Source organism: Chinchilla lanigera, unplaced genomic scaffold, assembly GCF_000276665.1.
Source record: "Chinchilla lanigera isolate Chin_1 unplaced genomic scaffold, ChiLan1.0 scaffold00067, whole genome shotgun sequence".
NCBI lineage: Eukaryota > Metazoa > Chordata > Mammalia > Rodentia > Chinchillidae > Chinchilla > Chinchilla lanigera.
Window position 1 is genome coordinate 2,812,923 of NW_004955468.1, and position 21,404 is coordinate 2,834,326.

The 21,404-nt window shown below is 53.9% G+C and overlaps 1 protein-coding gene across 2 annotated transcripts; it reads right to left on the reverse strand.

Annotated features, from left to right (window-relative positions):
* Positions 1-260: 260 nt before the first annotated feature.
* Positions 261-21,404, reverse strand: Kmt2b (lysine (K)-specific methyltransferase 2B; the record flags this gene model as incomplete). 2 transcript variants are annotated; one of them, XM_013522395.1, is given in 37 exon segments in its annotated part: positions 261-849; positions 936-1,065; positions 1,182-1,265; positions 1,375-1,482; positions 1,735-1,912; positions 2,003-2,077; positions 2,162-2,299; positions 5,539-5,642; positions 5,721-5,810; positions 5,890-7,192; positions 7,273-7,500; positions 8,729-8,889; positions 8,992-9,070; positions 9,156-9,276; positions 9,453-9,611; positions 10,991-11,128; positions 11,211-11,302; positions 11,395-11,510; positions 12,124-12,197; positions 12,330-12,431; positions 12,535-12,624; positions 12,699-12,883; positions 13,230-13,343; positions 13,836-13,953; positions 14,437-14,532; positions 14,632-14,778; positions 14,912-15,025; positions 15,157-15,255; positions 15,536-15,630; positions 16,068-16,343; positions 16,553-16,608; positions 16,790-17,069; positions 17,367-17,517; positions 17,613-17,726; positions 17,920-19,934; positions 20,177-20,249; positions 21,354-21,404. In XM_013522395.1, coding segments are annotated over 37 exon segments (7,830 nt in total), but the record flags the coding sequence as incomplete, so codon positions are not given.

A 21,404-nucleotide genomic window follows, 5' to 3' on the forward strand; every position in this document is an offset into this window, starting at 1 on the left:
AAGTGGGCCCAGAGACTAAGCATCCCCCTTCTCCTTGCCCAGAAAGGCCTATTCTATTTAATATCCACTCAAACATTAGAATATAAACACTTCTTGCTCTTCAGCCTTCACAGACCCCGCAGTTCAATTCTAATTCTGATGGGCAGCCTCACACCTACTGCTGAGGCCTAGGGACTTCCTTGGTTCAGGATGGATGAGGGGCATGGAGAAGTAGGAGTTCCTACCTGCCCTAAGAACTGTACAAATGTGAAGACCACCTCTCCAAACATTGACAGGCTTTATTGTGGGGGGGTTCCCACCTGGGACCCTACCCTCTTAAATAAAAAAGTGCATAGAAAAGAAGGGATTTAGAAACCTTTGTACAATATCTACATCCTGGGCCCCAAGGCAGGAAGGGGGCGATTGCTAGGTGGGCTAAAGGGTTGGGGGCAGGGCCCTTGCCAACTGCATGCCCACATCCACCCTGAACAGAAAGGTGGGAGTGAGATGCTCTGGGAGGGACTAGGGACCCCCCCAGGCCAGGGACAAGATGGCATCAGGGGGCTTGAGGAGTTGTGGCAGGCAGCCACAGCTTTAGTTAAGGAACCGACGGCAGCGCTTAGCGCCACAGTTGCAGGGCAGCTTGTTGCTGGCATCCTCGATGGGGAACTTGTAGTCATAGGTGAGCTCCTCACCACGCAGGATACGGCGCAAGGCAAAGATGACGATGTGCTTCTGGCCCTCCACATGGATGACACGAGAGAAGCAGTTGGGCTCACATGAGTGGTTGATGAAGCGGGCGGCATTGCCATGCATTGTGGCGTCCACCACATCAAAGTCATCCATGCGGAACATGTAGCACCCGATGCCCTACAGAATGGGCGAGTCAATCAGGTGCTTGGTCCACATGGGCAGCCCGCCTCCCCTACCTTGCTGCCATGACCTGTGGAGCCCACCTTCCCATCATAGAACTTCTCCCGCTTGTCAGTCAGCACAGAGCGGATGACAATGCCAGAGTATTCAATGACCATCTCGCCAGCATCAATGTTGCGTTTACAGAACAGGCCTCGTCCATGGATAGCTGATCTGCAGGGTAGGATGGACAAGGGGGACCTCAGGGGGCAGGGGGACAGACCCCAGACAGCCCCCAACCACGACACTTGTCCATCAACCCAAGGGGCATCCCCCCCAACCCCACTAACCTATAGACACCCACAGCCTCTTTGGACGTCTTCTTGAGGTGGCGAAAGCGCATGGCCATGGGCAGCTCCAGGCTGGTGGCACGTCTGGGGGGGGGGCAGTGTCACATAGGCTGGTATCCAGGAATGACCTCTCGCTCCTGCTCACCTTCTTTAGGACCCTTCCACTCCCAGCTCCCCTGCTTTCCCGCCTTACCTGGTTGACCTGAGCTGCACCTCATCCTCTTCCTCATCACAGGTGGCCCCTTCTGGGAGCACCCGGTGTTGGGAGGCCAGGAAATTGAACATGTCAAAGGTGCACTTCCTGCAGGTGAGAGGGAGGAAAGGAGGAAGGGTCACAGCCACGCCTTCAAGAAGACACTGCCTATCAATCTGGGCCTGGGCCTACTGTTGGCACCATAGCAGGACTATGCTGTTAAAGACACAAAGGGGAAAAGGGTGGGGTTCAATCTTCTTGTGTGAACCCTAGAGTAACTCTTGGAGTGGCCTGATGTCTTGGTTTCAATCTGTCTAGACTTATGCCCTACCCTTGAGAGTTCCCACAGGGCCCTCTCACCGGAGATAGACCTCAGCGCGGGCAGCTCCATGGGGATTCAGGGGTGGTTCCTCCTGGCCCTCCCCCTGCTGGTGGTAGCGGAATTTATAGTGCTGGCAGCGCTGGGCCCCGGGCAGCTGTTCTGCCAGGAAGATGACAGCATCATGGTGGATACCCAGGAGCCTTGCCCCACTCATTCCTAAGGAGAGAAGTTGAAGACATACAGATTGTGTGAAAGGGGGTGGGGGACATGATACCAGCCACCATGTCCTTGTGGATCACCACTTACCACTAAAGGAGAGATGTCTGAGCCGAGCATGTCCTCGGGCCTCTTGCACTTTCTCAATCAGAGTTCTCCATGCCCCTAGGGTGAAGACAAGGCCACAGCGAAGTCAGGATGGGGTCTGATGGGACACTTTCTCTCCAGCCACTGCTACTCCCAACTCACCCTCCAAGCTCTCTGCCTCCACACTGAAGCCATCCTCACTGGTGATCTCAAAGCGTAGATGTGGGCCAGCCCGTTTTGGAACCTGGTTCTCTTTATCCTCTGGGGATGGAGGCTCTTCCTCAGAGCTCGAGGCTTCACCTGGTCCCAGTGAGTAAGAGTAGGAGAGGATCGCCTCACATGAACTCAAAAGTCCCCAGCTCCCCACAGACACCATTCTCCCCCCACGCTGCCCATAGACACAGCACGGACACTGGGGTCAAATGGCCTTCCTTCAGCCTGAACTGCCCAGTGAGCCCTGTGGAATGGACAAGGTTTTTCCAAGGCACTGCCAGTTTCATGTGTAAGATCAGGTTCACGAGGCATGAAGTGTTTGGGATCTGCAGGCCACATCGATGGCTTACTCAAACCCCTGTACTCTAAATGCCCATCTACCTATAATTATTCTGCTTCTCACATAAAAGTACTAGGGAGCCAAGGTGTGGTAGCACGTGCCTGTAATCCTAGCACTCTGGGAAACTGAAGCAGAAGGATCTTAAATTCTCATCCAGCTTTGACAACTTAGTGGCTTATTGAGACCTTGTATCAAAGTATAAAAATGTGCTAACACTGGGCTTGGTGGCACACATCTATAACCCCAGGACTTGGGAGGCTGAGACAAGAGTATCACCACGAGTTTGAGGCCAGAATGGGCTACACAGTGAGTTCAAAATCAGTTTGAACTATATAGCATACCCTGTCTCAAAAGCAAAAACAGTGCTAGGTTTATTCCTCAGTACCAGGAAAAGAAAAACATAATAGCTTTATATGTATGCAAGGAATTTTTTAATAAGTGATACATTTATTTTTCCTTTTTTTTATGGTGTTGGGGATGAAACCCAGGACCTGGTACATGCTAGTCAGGACCGCTGTTACTGATATATCCACCCAGTCCTATATGCAGTAACTTCTTTTTATTTGTTTGAGAGGGGCCCTCACTATGTTGCCCAGGCTGGTCTTAAACTCCTAAGCTCAAGCAGTCTTTCCACCCGAGCATCTTGGGTAGCTGAACCTACAGGTGTGTGCCACCATACCCAACTGTAAATTTCTATAAATATTACAAATATACATCATACAGGTTTGGATACACAGTACCAAGTACACTAAAATCACTAAATTATGAACTACTTAAAGGACTTCCCTGGGATTAGGAAATTTTGATATCAGAATAGAAAGGACTTGCTGAAATATAGTAGATGTGGACATGACAAAAAGCAGTGGTCAAGGACAACTCAGAAATTTGGGTTTGAACAAAGTATAAAATGCCACTGACTGCAGTGGTGAGGATAAGGAAGGAACAAGTTTGTGGTGAAGGTCAAGCGCTCAGTTTAGAACATAGTGATTTTGGGGTGCCCTGTAGAAGATCCCCCTCCTGCAACCTGCTAGTGGAGTTGGTGAGATAGTAGGAGCCTAGAGCCCAGCGCCTAGGTCTGGGCTGGAGAGAATAATGTGGGGACTATCAGAATACAGGTAAGATTTCAGCTGTAAAGCCACAAGAAAGTATCTGGAGGGAAAGATAGACAAATCACAGCCAGAACAGCAGATACACTAAAACTGGCAGGTTGGGAAAGGGACGAGGCATGACCAGAGGTAAGAGGACAGTGTGGGGTCTTGTTTTCAGGAGGTAGGCGTTAGCTGCACCCAACATAGGTGACAGACTGGGGTTGACCACTGTATACAGGGTTAGGAGGAGGTGCAAAAGCTTGAGCAGAACATAATTTAGGAGAGCAGGACCCATGGGGCCACTGTCTCACCCTATCATGTCCCAGGGCCACGGTGCCCACACACCCTCCCCCCAGCCCCAAGTGAGACCCTGAACCAGACCCTGCTGTGTGCCTAACATTACCTGCGGCCCTCAGCAAGTAGGCCTTATCTCTAACAACTTCTTCCACCTCTTCTCCTGTTTCCCTACTGCACCTCTACTCTGTTCCCCAAACACAACAGGGCTGCTACAGGGCCCTTGCCTAGGCCCTCTCCTGTTGCTTGTTTTCTACTACAGTGCACTTGTATTGCACTGCAGATGTGTTTGTGTTCCCTACCAAGACTGGGTATGGTTCCTAAGGGCAGGAACCTATCTGTCATGGTCACTGCCACATCCTCATGCTGTCTGATTGCTTAAGCAGCCTCTCAGTAAAGCAGTCTCAGGCCACCTCCCTCTACTTCCGTGCACAGCAGCTAAGGAGCGTGTAATTACAAAATCCAAACACCTGGACAGGATTGAGCCACAACAAATCCAGAGCCAAAAGACTGCTCAACCCCCAGCTTACTTGCTGCTCCCACTCTGACCATCCTCAGAGACCAGCACGTAACTTCCCTTCCAGGCTCACTAAGTGGTAGCAACAAAACCTCTTGAGTACCTCTATGTGTCCCAATTTCTGCATACAAACCTCCTGTACCTCCTTTCCCCTAGCTCAGAGTCTGTTAAAAACCGACCACCCTGCCTTCCCTACATCCTTTTCCCTCCATGACCATGCCTTCCCTCTCACCCTTGACCTTGCTGCCTCAGCCCTCATACCCAAAATGGCTACACTGCTGCCCCATCTCTTCCTCCTAGTCCTTAGCTGCACTTCTGGAAGAGGTGCTTCACCAACACCATCTTCAATTCTGGACTCTGATGCAGCCTCCTCCCCGCCCTGTACCACCTGCTCATACCATATACTGATCCTAAACTCGCCAGGCCTGATGCTATGTGGCAGCTGGGACTAGCCCATGCCCCTTGGCTTCTGGGATACTTCTCCTCTCATCTTCCAATTGTTCTGCCCCTCATCAGGGGCCTAGAAGGTTCCATACTCTAGATGATCCCCAGAACTTCATCCTTGGCTTTAGAAGGACCGTAGCCCCCTGACCCTGGCAGACTATGCTCTAATCTAGACTTGGCCCCTGGGCTCTTGGGCATGCTGGCCAGAGCACACTCAGTGGACTTGCACTTGGAGCTGAAACATCGATTCTGTAACAAGGCCATGAACGCCCCCCCAGAGCATCTCCGTGACTCTAGCAACTAGACTCAGAAATGTACCCAGGGGGTGTGCCCAGTTTTTTTTTTTTTCTTTTGGGGACTGGGGATTGAACCCAAGGACCCTTTACTCCTCAGCTATACTTTCGGCCCCTAGTGTGTACTTTGTGTTTTTTGTTATGTTTTGACTTTTTGAGACAGGGTCTCGCTATGCAGTTCAGGCTGGCCTTGAACTCACAGCAATCCTCCAGCCTCAGCCTCCTGAATGCTTACAGGCGTGCACCACCAAGCCTGGCATACTGTTTTTTGAAGTGGGCCTACTTTGGATTTGTTAGTCACCCAGCTCAACTTAGCGGCACAAGAAGAAGCAGGTAAGAGGAGTCCCCACCTGAATAGTGATGCCATGACTCAAGCAGCAAGTCTGAGGGACCATCAGAGGCCCGAGGACCACCTTCTGGAAGTGGCAGCAAAGGGGACCGTTCCTGGAAGGGCCTGTAAGGAGAGACCTGTCAGGAGGGGAAAAGGGACAGAGGTCCCAGCACCTCCAGGAAAAGGGCCCTGGCCACTTACCCAAGGCTTTCTTCCCCAAGAGGCTCCTCAAGATTATCCAGGTCAAGAACTCCCCGCACTGTAGGCGTTTTCATCCTCACTCGGCTAAACCTGGGGGATAACCAGAAGGCTGAGCTGCCTCTCCTGCCCCTCCCTGGCCTGCTGTCCTGGCCTCAGCACACTCACTTACCCACTGCTGCTGAGCCCTGGAACTTGGGGAGTGTCCTCCAAAGACTCCCCTTCTTCTTCTAGCCGGGGTGCTTTATTTGGGGGTGGTGCTGGTGGGGAACGGCCAGAGAAGGTGGACACCCTTTTGACACGGATGGCCTGGCGGGGTGGGCTGGGGGGCCCACTGCTGAACACCAGTGTGAGAGGAGGTGGAGGAGGTGGTGGGGCAGGGCGGACCACCCCTACTCCTACCACTGGCAACACCCCAAGCAGGGGTCCTGGGGGCAGAGTCCAGGAAGTGGGGGCTGCAGGGGGAATGGTAGGGGGCAGAGGTGGCTGCTTTACTGGGGCTGGGACAGGTTCACCCTCCCCAGCCATCTTCACAAATACTTGCCCCAGCTTGTTGACAAGGATGATCTTGGATGTAGCGGGTTTAGGGGGCTCAGGAGCAGGGCCCAGACTCAATACCCGGACCCCTGGGGCCCCAGGGAGCCAGGCAAATGTCCGGGTGGGGTCTGCTGGGCTAGGGGGCAGGGCTTGAGGGCCCTGGCTGCCATTGGCCAGGGGAGGTGCTGGGGGAAGTGACTCTTCTCTGGGACCAGCAGCCCCCTCCCCAGGACCCCCTAGGTTCTTTAAAACAAAATCCACAATTTCTGATGGCAGGTCCTCAGGAGGCCGGGCCCTATCCCCTGCAGCCCCGAGGACCCCAGCTCGGCCCACTGCTGGCCCTGAAGGAGGAGTCCCTTGGCCTCGGGGCTGCTGGACTGCCTCAGCTTCGCTGTCTGTGCCATCATCCACTCCGTCCAGCTGCTCAATTCGGGGGGCTCCAGGGAGGGGGCCAGGGCCCAGGGCAGGGCCAGACACTACAGTCACAGGGAAGTGGACGTATCGGGTGGTGGGGCTGGCTTCCTCCTCTGAGCTGTCTCCTTGGCCCCCATGGCTGCTTCCCACTGCCCCTGCGGCCACAATCTCTTCCTGGAAGGGCTCAGTCCCTAGCAAGCTGGCTGCAAAGTCCAGGTCAGCAGCACTCAGTCCTGATACCACCTCCATGTCCTCAAAGTCTGGGCCCAGGTCTTCAGGGGGTGGTGGTGGAGATGGGGCCAGGCCAGGGGGAGCCAGCTCCCCTGAGGTAGGTGTGAGGACTGTAACGACTGAGGTAGGAGGGGGCACCCTGAGCTGAGGGGAGGTTCTGAGAGGAGGGGAGGTCCGCCGTGATGGTGGTGGCCTGGGGGCGAGGGGGCTAGGACGACGGGAGCGTCTTGGGGGAGCTGGGAAGTCCGGGTCTCCCACTGTAGGGATGTGGTGGGTCAGAGAAGATGGACTTCCTGTGTGGGAAAGAGTCAATCTCAACAGCAGTTCCAGCCTCCCCAGCCCCACCCTCCCCTGGCTATTCCCAGATGCTCACCAGGGGAGGGCAGGGGGCCAAAGGAGACACCCCCCAAGGGCCTCCGTGACGGCGAGTAGTTGGGCACTTTGATTCGAGCCCCTGAGAAGGAGCGTGGGGCAGGAGGAGGGGCGCTGCTTGAATCTGGCCGAAGTGGGGGATCCAGATTCTGAACAGGTGAGTGGTGCTCAGGAGCTCCAAGGATTCGGGCATCTGTATCTGGAGAGGGGTCCTCATGATCTGGGGTGTCTGAAGAGCCAAGAGAACGTTATCAGAGGTGGCAGGAGCTCTTCATTGAAGACTCTCATCATGTGCTTTCTCTTCTTTTAAGTCAAACGGACCATACAGACCCTGACTCAGTCAGAACACAGACTAAAGTCCACTCACCCCAAACCCCATTCACAACATCTGCAACAACTCTATATATACCTGAGTCAGGTCCCTTCATGACCTCTGCGACCCATCCTCTGCCATGTCCCTGCATCCTGGCTACCCACTGCTTCTCTCTGAGGCACATCCACATGCCACGAGTGGCCAACGCCCTCTGTCCAGAATGGCCAATTCTACCACTTTCTTACCTGCTCTGTGCATCCCTTCCACATCAAGGGGGCGTCTGCCCCATCTTGGCACTCTAGCCTACTACCTGGCCTCACCGTCTCTACAAGCGATCTCTGCCCCCTCAATATACTTTGTCTCTAGCCATGTTGGATGCACCCTCCTCTGCTTCCTACTTTGTGTTATGCTTCTACTTAGAATAAAGCTGTTATCCACAAATGAGAACCAAATTCCTCCTGTGTAGCCCACAATGTGCTCTCCCTTTACTAACCTCCAACTCTATTGTTGCTCTGTGTCATTCATCTCTCACTGTCAGCATGGCTCCAAGGGTACGAGTTGGAAAATGAGCAGATCAAGTCCTGGTTCTACCCTATATTACTGCAGCGAGCGTCTGCTCAGCGTTCTGTTTGTTTTTTGAGACATGGTCTCACTCTGTACCTTAGGATGGCCTTGCACTTGACTATGTGGTTCAGGCTTGCCTTGAACTCCTGGCAATACTCCTACTTCAGCCACCCAAGTGCTGCGAGTCCTGTGATTACAGGTGTGTGCCACAGTGCCTGGCCCTTCTGTTTCTGGTAGGTATCCCTCTGGCGTGTAGCACAGCAGAGCATGTACCTAACCCCAGAGGACTGGAGTACCACCTAAGCATGTAGCCTTGTCAGGGAGCCATACTCAGCTTGTTCCCTATAGCTGTACCAAGTCACCATTCCCCTCAGGCTGCATCTCTCCCCATTTCACTTCCTGTGAAATGCCAAGCACAGTCCCTGGGCACATAATGTGCAGCCAGTAAGTTTCTGTTATTATCTTACAACAAATGAAAGAATAACAAGTGTCCTGGAATTTTCTGAGTAAAGCAGGGATAGGGGTTGGTGAGTAATTGTTCAGTATTCAGGGAAGAGAAAGAGGTAGTATCAAGCCATACCTAAGGAAAAGGTAGGGCTGTGCACAATGGTCTGGTTCTCCTCTGCTGCCTCCAGATGAACAGGCTCTTCCCTTGGCCCCCATGGCCGATACTCTAGAATTCGGCACCGATACCAGCAGCGCCTCCGAGCATCCACTGTGCTCCAGTATAGACGGGAGCACCTGGCAGGTAGATGTGCGGGACAAAAGGGTTAAGGTAACTTGGAAGACAGGATCTAGCTCAGGCATCCCCTCAACCCCACTGGACAGCCATGGACTGCTCACTGATAGCCAATGGGGAAAAGCCGTCCCTCGCAGTCGGAGAGATCAGACAGAGTACCCAGGGAGTCAATTCGGATGGAGCCTACGGTGCACAGGAGAGGTCAGGTGTAGGCCAAGCAAGGTCAGCAAGAGACAGCAAGAGAGAAGGGAGAAAGCAAGTGGCTTACCAATGAGCACATTGATGGCATCAGGCTCAAGCCCTGTCAAGAACTTTCGCTTGAAGTTGATGCCTTCAAAGTCCACATAGACTCGGCGGAGAACATCAAAACCATCAGGGCTCACGATCTCCTGGGAAGTGAGAGGCAAATGGGGTCGCTGGATTGGTAAACCGTGCAGGGGACATGAGGGAAAAGCTCTGTAGGCAAAGACTGAAGGGCCAGGGGGTTGGCCCATAGGACTGTGGGAAAACACAAGAGGAGACACTGGTAACAATGGGTAGCTGTTCCCCCACCATCCTGGCCTACCTTGCCATCTAGGAGGTCTGTGTGTTTCTGGCAGAAAACTTTCTTGTCATCCTGGAAGATGCAGTAGCTGGCCCGGGCACACATGAAGTGAAAGTTGCTGAGGCAGGAGGACAGGCAACAGCCCACTGTGGCTCCAGGCTTCAGACAGAGTTCACAGCGCTGCATGGGGAAGGGGCTGCTGAGGAAGAAGCCAGGAGCGGGGGCCAGGGTCTCGCACCTGGCATTGCTAACTCTGAGACTCTGCGTAGGACCCCTCCACCTCAGCATCTTGCACAACAAAGACTTTCACCAAGAAAAACTTCCTCCAACTGGATCCAGGGCCTGGTGCACAACCACGTTATTTTGTTTTTTTTTTCAGGCAGGGGGACAGAGATTGAGCCCAGGGAGAAGTGAGTTATATCCTGTCTTCTTCATTTGTTTTTCTGTTTGCAGAACTGGGGACTGTACCCAGGGTCTTGCACTGAACTGTATCAACAGCCCTTTTACTTTTTATTGTGAGACAGGGTCTCATTAAGTTGCTAAGTTGTTTAGGCTGGGCTCACTTGGGATCCTCCTGCCTCAGCCTCCCAAAGTGCTAGGATTATAGATGTGTGCCAACACACTTAACTTTTTTTTTTACTTTTTTTTAATATTTTTTTTTTTGTGGTACTAGGGAGCAAATCCAGGTTCTTTCATTAAGCTATATCCCTAGCCCTTCTTAAATTTTCTGAGACACAGTCACACTAAGTTGCTCAGGCTGGCCTTGAAGTTGTCATCATCCTGCCTTGGCCTCCTGAGAAGCTGGGATTACAGGTGTGTGACTCTCTGCCTGGCCATTTCACACTTTTACAAAAGAGAAAAGTAACAACAGCTAACACTTACTGAGCGGCACTTACCATCTTCTACAGACTGTCCTAATGTGAAACTTGATTTATTCTATTCAGATTTTTTTTTTTTTCTTTCCCCCGGTACTGGGGATCAAACTCACAACCTTGCACTTGCCAGGCAGGCGCTGTGCCGCTGAGCTAAATCCCCAGCCCCTCTATTCAGATTTCAAAGCTGAGGGGCTGGGGATTTAGCTCAGCGGCACAGCGCCTGCCTAGCAAGTGTGAGGTCGTGAGTTCAATTCCTGGTACAGGAAGAAAAACAAAAAAACAAAACAAAAAACAAAAACAGATTTCATACCTGTCCCCTGATCAGTACCTCTATCATCTAGGGTGGGTACTCTCCAGGCCCCAGCCCAGGGCCCAGAGTAAGTGGGGGATTCTGAACCAGGCAATTCCTCATTTCACCAGGTCACAAGAATATAGGAAAATGCCACAGTGTGGAAAGCATTCAGCACAAGTGCAATCAATAAGAGGGTGTCTAGCTTTTATGGGTTTGGGCTTCAGGCCCAAATATGGCAGGACATTAAATTTTTCACAGAGGAAAAATGCTATCATCTATCACCCAAGTGCTCAAAGAAGAAAAACAGGACATGATCTGGTAGGAACAGTGAAATAAGAGCTGGCTTCCCAAAGGAGAGCTTGATAGCTGCCCTTGTCAGGCCCAGGCCTCACCATCTGCCTCCCACGAGCCACAGCGGCGTGCACGTTCTTGAGAGAACCATCATTCTCCTCAAACACTTCAGCTGACCAAATGGCACAATTGACATGTGTCCACTCATTCTGTCCGATGTACAGGAGCCTCCCTGCCTCCTAGGGGCAGAAGAGGAGAGGTGTGATAGAGGTGCTCTGGGAAACAGACCCCACAACCCCGGATTTCACACAGCAACCTCACCTTGGAGTCCGCATCCCCATATTTGAGGCAGAGCGCACACTGACGGGGGTCCTCTATGTGGGAGAAAGCAGCTGGATTCTTGCCTTCGAAAGCTGGAAAAAAGGAAATCCAAAGATCAGGATCTGGAGCCTGGCCCACCTACTCAGAGGCACTGGCTTCTGGCCCCCACCTGTACCTGCTGTACCTGCTGAGGGATCACCCGGAGGCTGCCCTGATTCTGGGGTCTCTGATTCCTGCTGTCTCCACTGAGCATAGACATGGTCCAGGGATGGGGGCAACACCGCATTAGGCAGTACTCCGCTGTGGACAGGCAGGGTTAGCATCTGACATGTCTAACAAGGGCAGCAGGATTGGGGCCCGCCCACAAAGCCAGCCTAAAAATGCAGTAACACCCTTCATCTTCTCTTCACGTGGAATTTCTCAATGCTCCAAATAAGCCAGGCCCTCTGTGCCACCTTTGACATAGGAAACACTGTTATGCCTGGAATACTCTTCCTCCACCCTTTAGCTCAAAGATCACCTCTTCTAGGAAGCTGTCTCTGGTCCCTGGGCACTAGCAGGTGCCTCACTTGGGCTCCAAAGACCCCTGGGATTCCCCATCACCACTCTAACCATTTGGGGTCACTGATGCCTGCCCATGCCCCAAACATAAACTCCTTAGGCAGAGTCCAACCTTACTTGCTCACTGCTGTCCCCACCTGCTTTGCACAGGTAAAAAGTGAGCTACACAATCTGAGTCTGCTAGTCTAGGGCCACTGGAGAACCTCAGTCTGGTTTTGCCACCCTCCTGTCCAGGCTCAACCCTAACGCTGTACCTCATCTGTTCTCATCCCAGAGTGACTCCTGGATTCCCAGATGCCCCTGCCGTTGCCCTCACTCCCTGGTTCCCCTCCTGCTACCCAGCCTTGCTCACTTCGGCAGCCGGGTACTCCGTCGCCAGTACTTGGGGTCGTGGGCGTCGAACCAGCCGAACGCAGATTCTAGCAGCTGGGGAGTGGGTTAACAGGATGAGAAGAACTGGCTTCTCCACAGCACTGGTAAGGATGGGGTCTGAAAAATCCACTCTCTCCACCCCAATGCCACTCAAACCACCCTACAGGCGTCTCCCTTAGAGCTCACCTTTAGTAGGAGCCCCTTCATTTGGCTTCCAGCCCGGCGTTCTAAAGTTTCTCCTTCTGAGTGCCTCATCAAGATGCTCACCATGTCTTCCATAAAGCTGTGCTGTAACGGGGTTTGTCAGGGTCTGAGCCCCAACTCCAACCCCCAGCTCTAGCCCTGCCCTCTCCTTTTGGCACCCACCTGCTCTTCCCCATGTCCTACTCACCACAGACTTGTAGTGGCCTTCTTCAAAGCGCTGACCCACAGTTTGCAAATCGCAGGGTCCTGGGTGTAGCTGCTTCCCATCCTGTCCACACTGCAAATGAGAGAAGTCAGCAAGGCTAGTGCTGGGCCCCGCCCCACCCACCCTGCCTCACAGAGCCTCCAGACCTGGGTGCACAGCAGCAGTGGGCCTGCCACCTTCGAGCTTAGCAGGCCCTGGAGCACCTGACGTAGGCCCCCCTGCAGGGCCCCACTCAGGGCCTCTCGCCAGCGGGGCTGCGTGGCTCCAGCACATGGTCCACATGTGTACAGCACCGAGTCTGGTAACCCTGAAAGGATCTCGTAATCTTCATCTAAACAGCAGGATGGGAAAGAAAAAAATAGTTTGTGAGGATGTGAGGGCTCCTACAAGTACCTAAGCCAGGGACAGCAAAACTTTCAGAGCTTTCAGTGATAACAAACAGCCAGCTGTGACACTCATGCCACAGGTTCGCCACCACTGCCCTAGGTTGTCAAGGACACTTAGCCTAGTTGTCATTGAGGCATGTGGGGTGTGGGCAGAGCAGGGACCCCTGGGTCAGTGATGGTAAACCTTTTAGAGCTTCAGTGATAAAAAGTGGCCCTCTATGGCATGTGTGCTGTAGGTTTGCCCTCACTGCCCTGGGCTGAGGCTGCAGCCCAGTTACTCGGCCTGCTCACCTGAGAGCCCCTCACACTTGGCATGGACCCAGTGGTCACACTGTGCACACTGCATCATCTTGCTCTCATAATCATTGTCTTCATAGCAGCGTGTGCAGATTGGGCAGTAGTTTCCTGGAGGAAAAGAGACGACAGATATGAAGTGTTAGGGTTATTTCCAGCCCCTTATACTCCCCTTTCAGGGGCTAACCGCATCTTGTCTGCTGTTCCCATTATATTTCTGCCTTGGGTCCCTACGGTTCCCAAACAAATGGTTGAGAACACAATTTCTAACTCTGGATTCCCAATACCTTTGAAAGAACAGGACCTTCTTAAATATGCTGCCTAAACAAATGAGGAATGTACTGGTTTTCAAACTACCCAGTGAAGCCAAAGCAGTGGGGTCTTATACTCTTAATTTCCACTATGCAGAGAGGGATTTTGTGTACTCTGATGTGTACGCTGGATGGAGTTCTGTGGAAAGGTGCTCTGAACCAAAGAAAAATTTCTACAGGCAGAAAACCCACTAGAATTACCTGTTCTAACACTGGCAGAGGCCCTGCCTGGAAGTTAGGAGCCTGACCCACTCCCAGGTGGCCCCTCGAACGTTCCCCTGCCAGGTCCCACCTTTCTCATAGAGCTGGGTGCACCTGGGGCAGAGGCTGTAATCTCCAGACCACTCAACATCCCAGTTCTTGCCTGGAGTTGCCCCACAGCTCTTACAGCGCACACAGGCTGAACAGATCTGAGGAAGAAAGGAAATGTTAGAAGTCAGACATCTAACTGGAGCAGTACCATCGGGGAGACAGGCAGGGAGAACTGGAGGAAAACAGATGAGGAAAGACAAGAGGAAAAAAGAAGTTTAGGAGAAAAAGGAGGAAGATGAGAGAGAAAGGAATCAACATAAGGCTATGGCAGTGATGGAGAACCTTTTAGAGCTTTCAATGGCGACAAGCTGAGGCATACATGCCATAGGTTCACCTCCACTGGGCTACAGTAGGGGATTCTAAGTCTGGGAACATGAAAACACGAACTCCTGACCCATTACATCAAACTTTGCATCTAAATCTTGCCTATGTAAAAATGCTGAGAAGGAAATGGTTATGACACTCTCAAAGCAATCTCCAAAGCAATCTCCTCCTTCATGAGAGCCCTTGCCTAGAGCAAGTCTGGGGGTGGTAATGGTATAATCAGAACACCAACGTGGGGTGTGGGCCTTATCTCTCACCCAGTGGCGTCGTTTGCGCGTGGCCCGGGTTGGGTAGCTGGGGCCCAGGCAGGCCGGGTGGTAAGCATGGCAGCAGCGCTCACACTCCAGCAGGTGCTGTGGGATGTTTGTGAGAGACAATTGAAAAATCTACTGGCATACGGATCCCCCACTTTCATGCCTTCCGTTCCCCCAGGCTAGCCTGTCTGTCCAGACCTTGGATCCCCGGCCTTTACGTCCACAGACATGGCAGAATTTGCAGCGGCGGCAACACCACGTGTCATGATGCTGGGGTAGGGGCCGTTCAGCCTCCTCTAGGCAGAATGGGTGGAAAGGATCACAGCAGACTTGGCAGAACACCAGCTAGGGAAAGGGGTGAAGACAGCAAATGATAGACATAGTGTTAGGCCAGAAGGCCAGCAGGTAAGACCTGGTTGAGAAGCCGGGAAGCGCCAGTGGAGGCTGTGGGGTCTGTATAAAAAGGCGGAGCACCAACCTCATGTAGGCCTTTGCTGGCACACAACAAGCACACCATCGGTGGACCCCCTGGTACAGAAGTGAGCACGCTCAGACCACCCATCAGCCACACATTCTCTAGGTCACAATCCTCCTAGAGAGAGAGGACACAGGATTGGAGGATAGCCAAGAACACAAGTCAGATCCATCTTTAAAACCCTGGCTACTCTGACACAATAAGTGAAATTCTTCCAACCACAAGTCCTGCAACTTCCGACGCCATACCTTAAAATCCACACGGACCCGGTGCACACCATCCGGGGACTTCTGTTTTCCAGTCCAGCCATTGGGAAAAGAGGTAAAGGGGGCAGGGCCCAAAGCATCCTAGGGAGGGATGTAGGGCTAGTCAAAGGCTGCCAGCACCGCCCTCTCTGCAGACTCCTCTCTGCACTGTCCTTCCTCCAGCCCACAGGACTCTTGCCTTTTGCCCAAATCCCATTTTGCTTCCCAGGCAAGGTCTGCCTCATCCCTCAGGGCCTGTCCTCTGGTGTGGACACACCATGATAATGAGGTACATGTATCACTGGGACTTGCCAGGTAGCTCCTGAGGGGCAGGAACCATGCCTCACATGGGGTTCAGGGTTCCAGGAGTGGGCCTGCTGACCTTGTCCAGGCGCTTTCGGGCTTTGAGCTGCAATACAGGCTGCAGGGTGGGTTTGCGGGGACGGCTTTGCTCCTCTGGTTCTAGCACTGGCAGCTCTAGGAAGTATATAGAAGAAGTGGGGTCGTTCCCTTCCATGCCCCATCCTTATCTTTTTCTACAACCTCCCAAAATTACCTAAATTCCCAGCACCTTCTCTAGGTAACCAAGACATATGATGAGCCTTAGGCCTTGCCCAGTAAGTTTAGTGAAAACCTCACAAACCAATTCCATATGACCCCTAAAACTGCCCCTTCTTTGCCCTCAGCCACCCCCTTAGGTAGACTGATAGAGCTCTTGGTCTGAGAGCTTTGTCCTTTCCACATAAAAGACAACAAACTGGGGTTGGAGGTGCAGCTCAGTGGTAGAATGCTTGCCTTGCACGCACAAGGCCTTAGATTCCATCCCCAACCTTTCAAAAAAAAACCCAAAAAACAAAACCAAACCAACCAAGACACAAGACTGACTGACAGAGGAAGTATTAAATGATTTGTACCATTTTCTCTAGGGGTTCGACGACGAGGAGCGGGAGGACCCCCTGGGTCTGAGTCATCTGAGTCCTCGAAGATATCATAGGAGGGTCGCTGTTTGACGCAGCGCCGAGCTGACTTGCGCTGCAGGAGGGAGTCCTGCTCCTCGGGCCCTGGGGGGGCCACCACCTCCTCCCGGGTCCCCCCAGCTCCCGCCCCCCGGCGTGGGCCTGGAGGACCAGGGGAGGCCTCAGGAGATTCATCGGAATCCCAGGGCAACAGCGTCTTCACTATCGTCCGGCCTGTGGGAACAGGGGACTAAGTAGGATTTGAGCTTAACCAGGGACATGGGACATTAGGATAAGAAAGAAACTGGGTAGAAAAAAACAAATACAAGAAAGACAGAACAGAAAACAAAAGGAGAACTGCAAAGATAAGCGGGGAGAGCAAAGACAAGTGGCTTCTTCCATACCACAAATCTACATAAGCAATGTTCTTCAAACCTCATTACCTTTTTTTGCCAGTCGTTCCATCTTCCGAGCCTCTATCTTGTCACACTTCCGGTATCTGGGGAGGGGAGCAGCACGTCACCAGGGTAGGGGACTGGTGGTCTAGGGGAAGAGAGGAAGCTCTCCACAAGGATGCCAATCCCACTGTTCTGGCTGGGCAGAAAAGGGAGGGGCTAGGGCAGGAGGCCTGGTGACTGACAATCCCAGGCGGCCACAGAAGCCACATCCCAGCTACTCACACACAGCACTGCTTCTTGGTGTTGGGACCCCCAAACTTGGGCTTGTCCAGGCAGTTGACACAAGACCCACAGTCCTGTACACGCAGGCAGCCCCGACAGTGTCCACACCGAGCCATACGCATCTTCTTGCCATGGTGAGAGGGCAGTGAGCGCCGGGGTGTATGGGTCAGAACCCCTCCAGACCCTGCAGGCTCCAGGTCTCCTCCAGGACCTGCTGATTCCATCTTTTCCCTCTGAGACTGGGATGGGACACTTTCAGTCTCAGATGCGGAGGACGTATCTATGTACCAGAGAGTGAGGAAATGGAGCCACAAGGCCAGCAAGCATCCTACCTCACTTCCCTGTTCTCCTTCAGATCTCATTCAGTCAGCCCTCTGGCCTCCATTGTTCCCCACATACCTAGAACTGACAGGTTCCAGGTATCCAAACCCAATCTGTTTTACCAAAGACCTAGCATTCCAATCCACTTGCCACCTGACCAACACCCCCAGCTCCTCTTCTCCTAGGCTCCTGGTACAACTGCTCAACCCCAAACCTGACAGGGCTCTTAAGCCTCTCCACCAACACAACCCCCTACCCTCTGTGGTGAGGTCCTGCCGATCCCGGAGAGGGAGGGCACTGAGGCGGGGGACATCTTCAGGTACCATGGCCCGGGCCTGACCCAGGGCCACAGCAGCATGCCGGCAGACATGTTTGATGCGGGGGCCTTGCACAGGGGATTCGGGGCCCTGGGAGAAGAGAAACCAGGGACACATGTAGGGAGTTGTTCCCTGAGCTCCTGTAGCCAGTCTTCTTCAAAGGGCCCTCAGAGTCTACCACATACCGAGGCTCGCTCTCTCTTAGCTTCCACAGATTCATCTTCAGACCTGACACAGCCTCTGTCTAGGGTCTGCTTGACAGTCCCCACGGCCTCCTCCATCTGCCCTCCAGGGCTTGGCTGGCAGGGGAATAGACAGGGTCATGGGCTGGAAAGCGAGGACAGATGGGGACAGGAATAGCACAGGGAAGGGATGGAATCGGGGAAGCACAGAAAACGACTAGTTCTGAGGGTTTCCTGTGATGCTAGAGAGCATTTAGGGAGGCAACTGGGTGGACTGGTAACAAGGGCCTGGCTAAAACACCATGCTCACCGGCATTGACGCCGCCACCTTCTGTTGCTGCTGCTGGTCAATCTTGAATAGCTGCACCTTGGCTCTCTTAAGGAGGCTGAACATTTTCTCCTCCACTCCAGACAGCGGTAGGGAACCCAGGCCTGCAATCCGTGCCTTTTCCAGTGGTGGTATATGTGGTGGTGCTTGTTGCTGCTGCAGTTGTAACTGTGGCTGCACTTGTGGCTGCTGTGGTGGTAATGCCTGGGGCAGGAGCTGGGTCTGCAAGGTCTGTGGAGGCTGCTGTAGCTGAGCCGGAGGCTGCTGCCCATTGCTCAGAGCTGGAGACCCATGGGGGGGCACCTCAACCTTAACAGGTGTGGTGACCACAGGGGCAAATCGAGGCAGGCTCAGGTGGTTGGTGCGGCCCACTGCCCGAGGCTCAGGCTCAGCTGGAGAGTCATCAGCAGGAGGAGGCTCTGGTTCAGGGGCTTCAGGAGCCCCAAGAGGAGTAGTAAGCACCGATTCATAGATCTTCAGGTGGGCTTCACTTGGGGTAAACTGAGCAGCCCGAAGGAGCAGGGGCCTCCGGGAGGGGGTGGCAGGGGCAGGTGGTGGGGATGGGGCTGGGGGAGGGGCTGGGGGAGGAGGGGGCAGCTCCCGGGTTAGTGAGGTCCAGCGAAATGTGGGTTCCCTTAGGATGGATCGTCTCTTCTCAGGGAGTGGGACTGGGGTAGATGGGGGAGTTGGGGCACGTGGTGGAGAAGGAGCTGGTGCTGGTTCCTGGGGAGCAAGTGGGGAGGTGGCTACAGAAGGTCGCAGAATAGGTGAGACCTCCACCTTTGAGGGCTTGGGAGGGTCTTCATCCATAAATCGCCGGGGTGTCTTGATGACGCGGGAGGAACGGGCACTCACCACAGGCATAATAAACTGCCGGATATTCTTCAGGAAGGTGGTACTTTTGGGGGCCACAGTGGGGCTGTCTTCCAAAGGGCCTCCTGGGGCGGCGCTGGGATTTGGAGTGGGAGGAGAGGTGCTCTCTGGCCCTGCCCGAGCAGCTTCCCGCTCTGCCCGCTGGCTAGGAGTCAGGGGAGGCCGGCCCCTCTTCCTGGAGCATGTAACAGGGACAGTAGGAGGAGGGGACTCTTCTTGTTGCTCCTCTGGGGCTGGAGGTGGTGGAGGGGATGGTATGGGAGGGGGGGACACTGGAGGTGGTAGAGGGCAAAGTGGAGGTGGAGGAGATGCTGAGGGGGGTGGGAGGGGAGGAGGTGGAGGGGATGGAGGAGTTGGGGGTGGAGATGGTGGCTTTGCCTCTTCCTGTTCCTTGGCTAGTATCACCTCTTTCTCAACCACAGTTTGTTCTTCCTTCTCTTCTTCCTCCTCGTTTTCTTCTTTCTCCTCTTCTCCCTCCTCTTCCAGCTTCTGCTCCTGCTTCTTCCAGCAAGGACCCCCTCCCTGTCCAGATCCAACTTTTCTTTGGGGGTCATCCTGCCAGCTTTCCCCAGGTCGACCTTGACCCTGACCTGATTCAAGTCCCAAGGACAACTGTCCCATCTTCACTTTTTTGGCCTTGGAAACAAACTTGATCACGAGGGGAAGCCCGCCTCGGCCTCTGCCCCTGCCTCCACGGCCTCCTCTCCCAGGCTGTCCTCCACGTTTGGGGGTCCCAGGTCCTGGGCCAGGCCCCTCCTTGCACTTCCAGCTGCCAGTTCGGTGTTTTACTGGAACCACAGGAGGTGGGGGCTCAGGTTTAGGGATTGTCACAGCTGCTTCTGCTACCACTACTGCTTGTTGCTTCTTCCGGCTGGGGCCTGCTGGTCGTCCTGGGGGCCGTCCCCGAGACCGACGGGGGGTGGATGGCTCACATGCCCGGCTCCGGGGGGCTGGGGGTGCCTGGGCCCGCTGGAGAAGTTCAGTCAGTGCCTGCACCATCCGTTCTGTGCCCTCCTCACCCCGTTTTCGGGCAGGGGTCTTTGGGGGGGCAGGAGCCACATCTGCTAGGCGAGGAGGAAGGGGGGTCGTCTTATGCTTGCGGCCCCGACCTCGGGGGGCTCGACCTAAAAGGAGAATAGGTGTGGGGAGACAGGTCAAGCTGGCCCTGCAGACTGAAGAAGGTGTACTGGGAGGGCGGGGACTAAGTCTCACTTATTTATTTCTCCCACAGCCCAACCTAGCTTACACTCTGAACCCAGGACACACTCAGTAACTGATGGAGACTAGTTAAACAGGGAGAGCTGACACAAAAGGTGAGAATAACATTCCTGTGAAGCTATGGAGGTAGAGTTTCCCCATCACTCACCTCGCTGGGATCGGAGCGCAGAGCGCAGGGAACTGGGGGCCACATCTTCATCTGAATGAAAACCCTGAAACTCCTGATTTAGGTGACCAGGGGTGGAGGGGAGAAACAGCAGTCAGTGCCAAAGCCCTGATTCCACCTGGGACTCAGGTACTGAGGAATATCCCAGCTTCCCTCTTAATGTACTCCTACTTAATTATAAACAAACTAAAAAACTGGAACATCAGAAAGGAATAGAAAATGGTCTCTCCCCAGGGATGGAGGCACAAGACATTTTCAACTCCCTTTCCCAGTGCAGGCCACAGCAGCACAGCCACCACTGGTTTGCTGGCCCAGAAGAAAACACAACAGAATCTCCTTGGGTCAGGCAGTAGGCCCTCCACACTTAGGGCCAACTCTTACTCAGAACAAAGAGGGGCCTCTATTTACACCTTTTCAGACCATAGTTTCTTCCTGAATAAAGATGGGAGTAGGGACACCCAAGTCAGAGAGAGAGGGGAACACAATGGTTTATCTTTCGGGGATCCATCCTGGGCCCTCCGGTGATTACTAACTGTCCTAAGTAACACAACCCATACCTTCCTGCCTTTTCTGATGGTCTGGGGGATAAACCCTGAGCCGAACTCTGATCTTCCAGACTCAAAACTCAGTTTTCATGTCATTCCTCTTTCACCTGTGTGCCAAGAAGCAACCCCACACTACTACTCTACCTTAACAGACTGAGGAACTGAGGCGCAGGTGAAACCAGGGAGGTGTCAGAGTATGAGGCCCAGCAGGGCAGTCCACAGGTAAGACCCCAGACGGCTCCCGTCCAGGTCCAGCGAAGCCATGCTGCTGCTGTCAACCATCGCTGGTTGGGCTTGCAGCCCCCACGGCCTCCTCACCCCCACGCCTCTATTGCCCTACCTTTGCTACCTGGGAAGATCAGCCCAGGACACCAGCAGGATCTGCTTTGAGCCGAGTACCTCGCTACAGCTGCGGCTTCTCTGCACTTTCACAAGCCCTATCCACCCAAAGCTCCGGCAGCCCACCTTCTTTCACGTCTGTTTGCAGGACCACTTCTCCGCGCAGGGCTCCTGAGCTCCCCGCTTCCCACGCTACCCTCCGGGGCCACCCTGCACCCTGTAAAGCCCCTGGCCTCCGCCCCGCCCGGCGCCGGGGACGCCTCCGACCGCCTCACCTCATCGTCGGATTCCCCGTCACTGCTCTCCTCCTCCGGCATGCAGCCCCG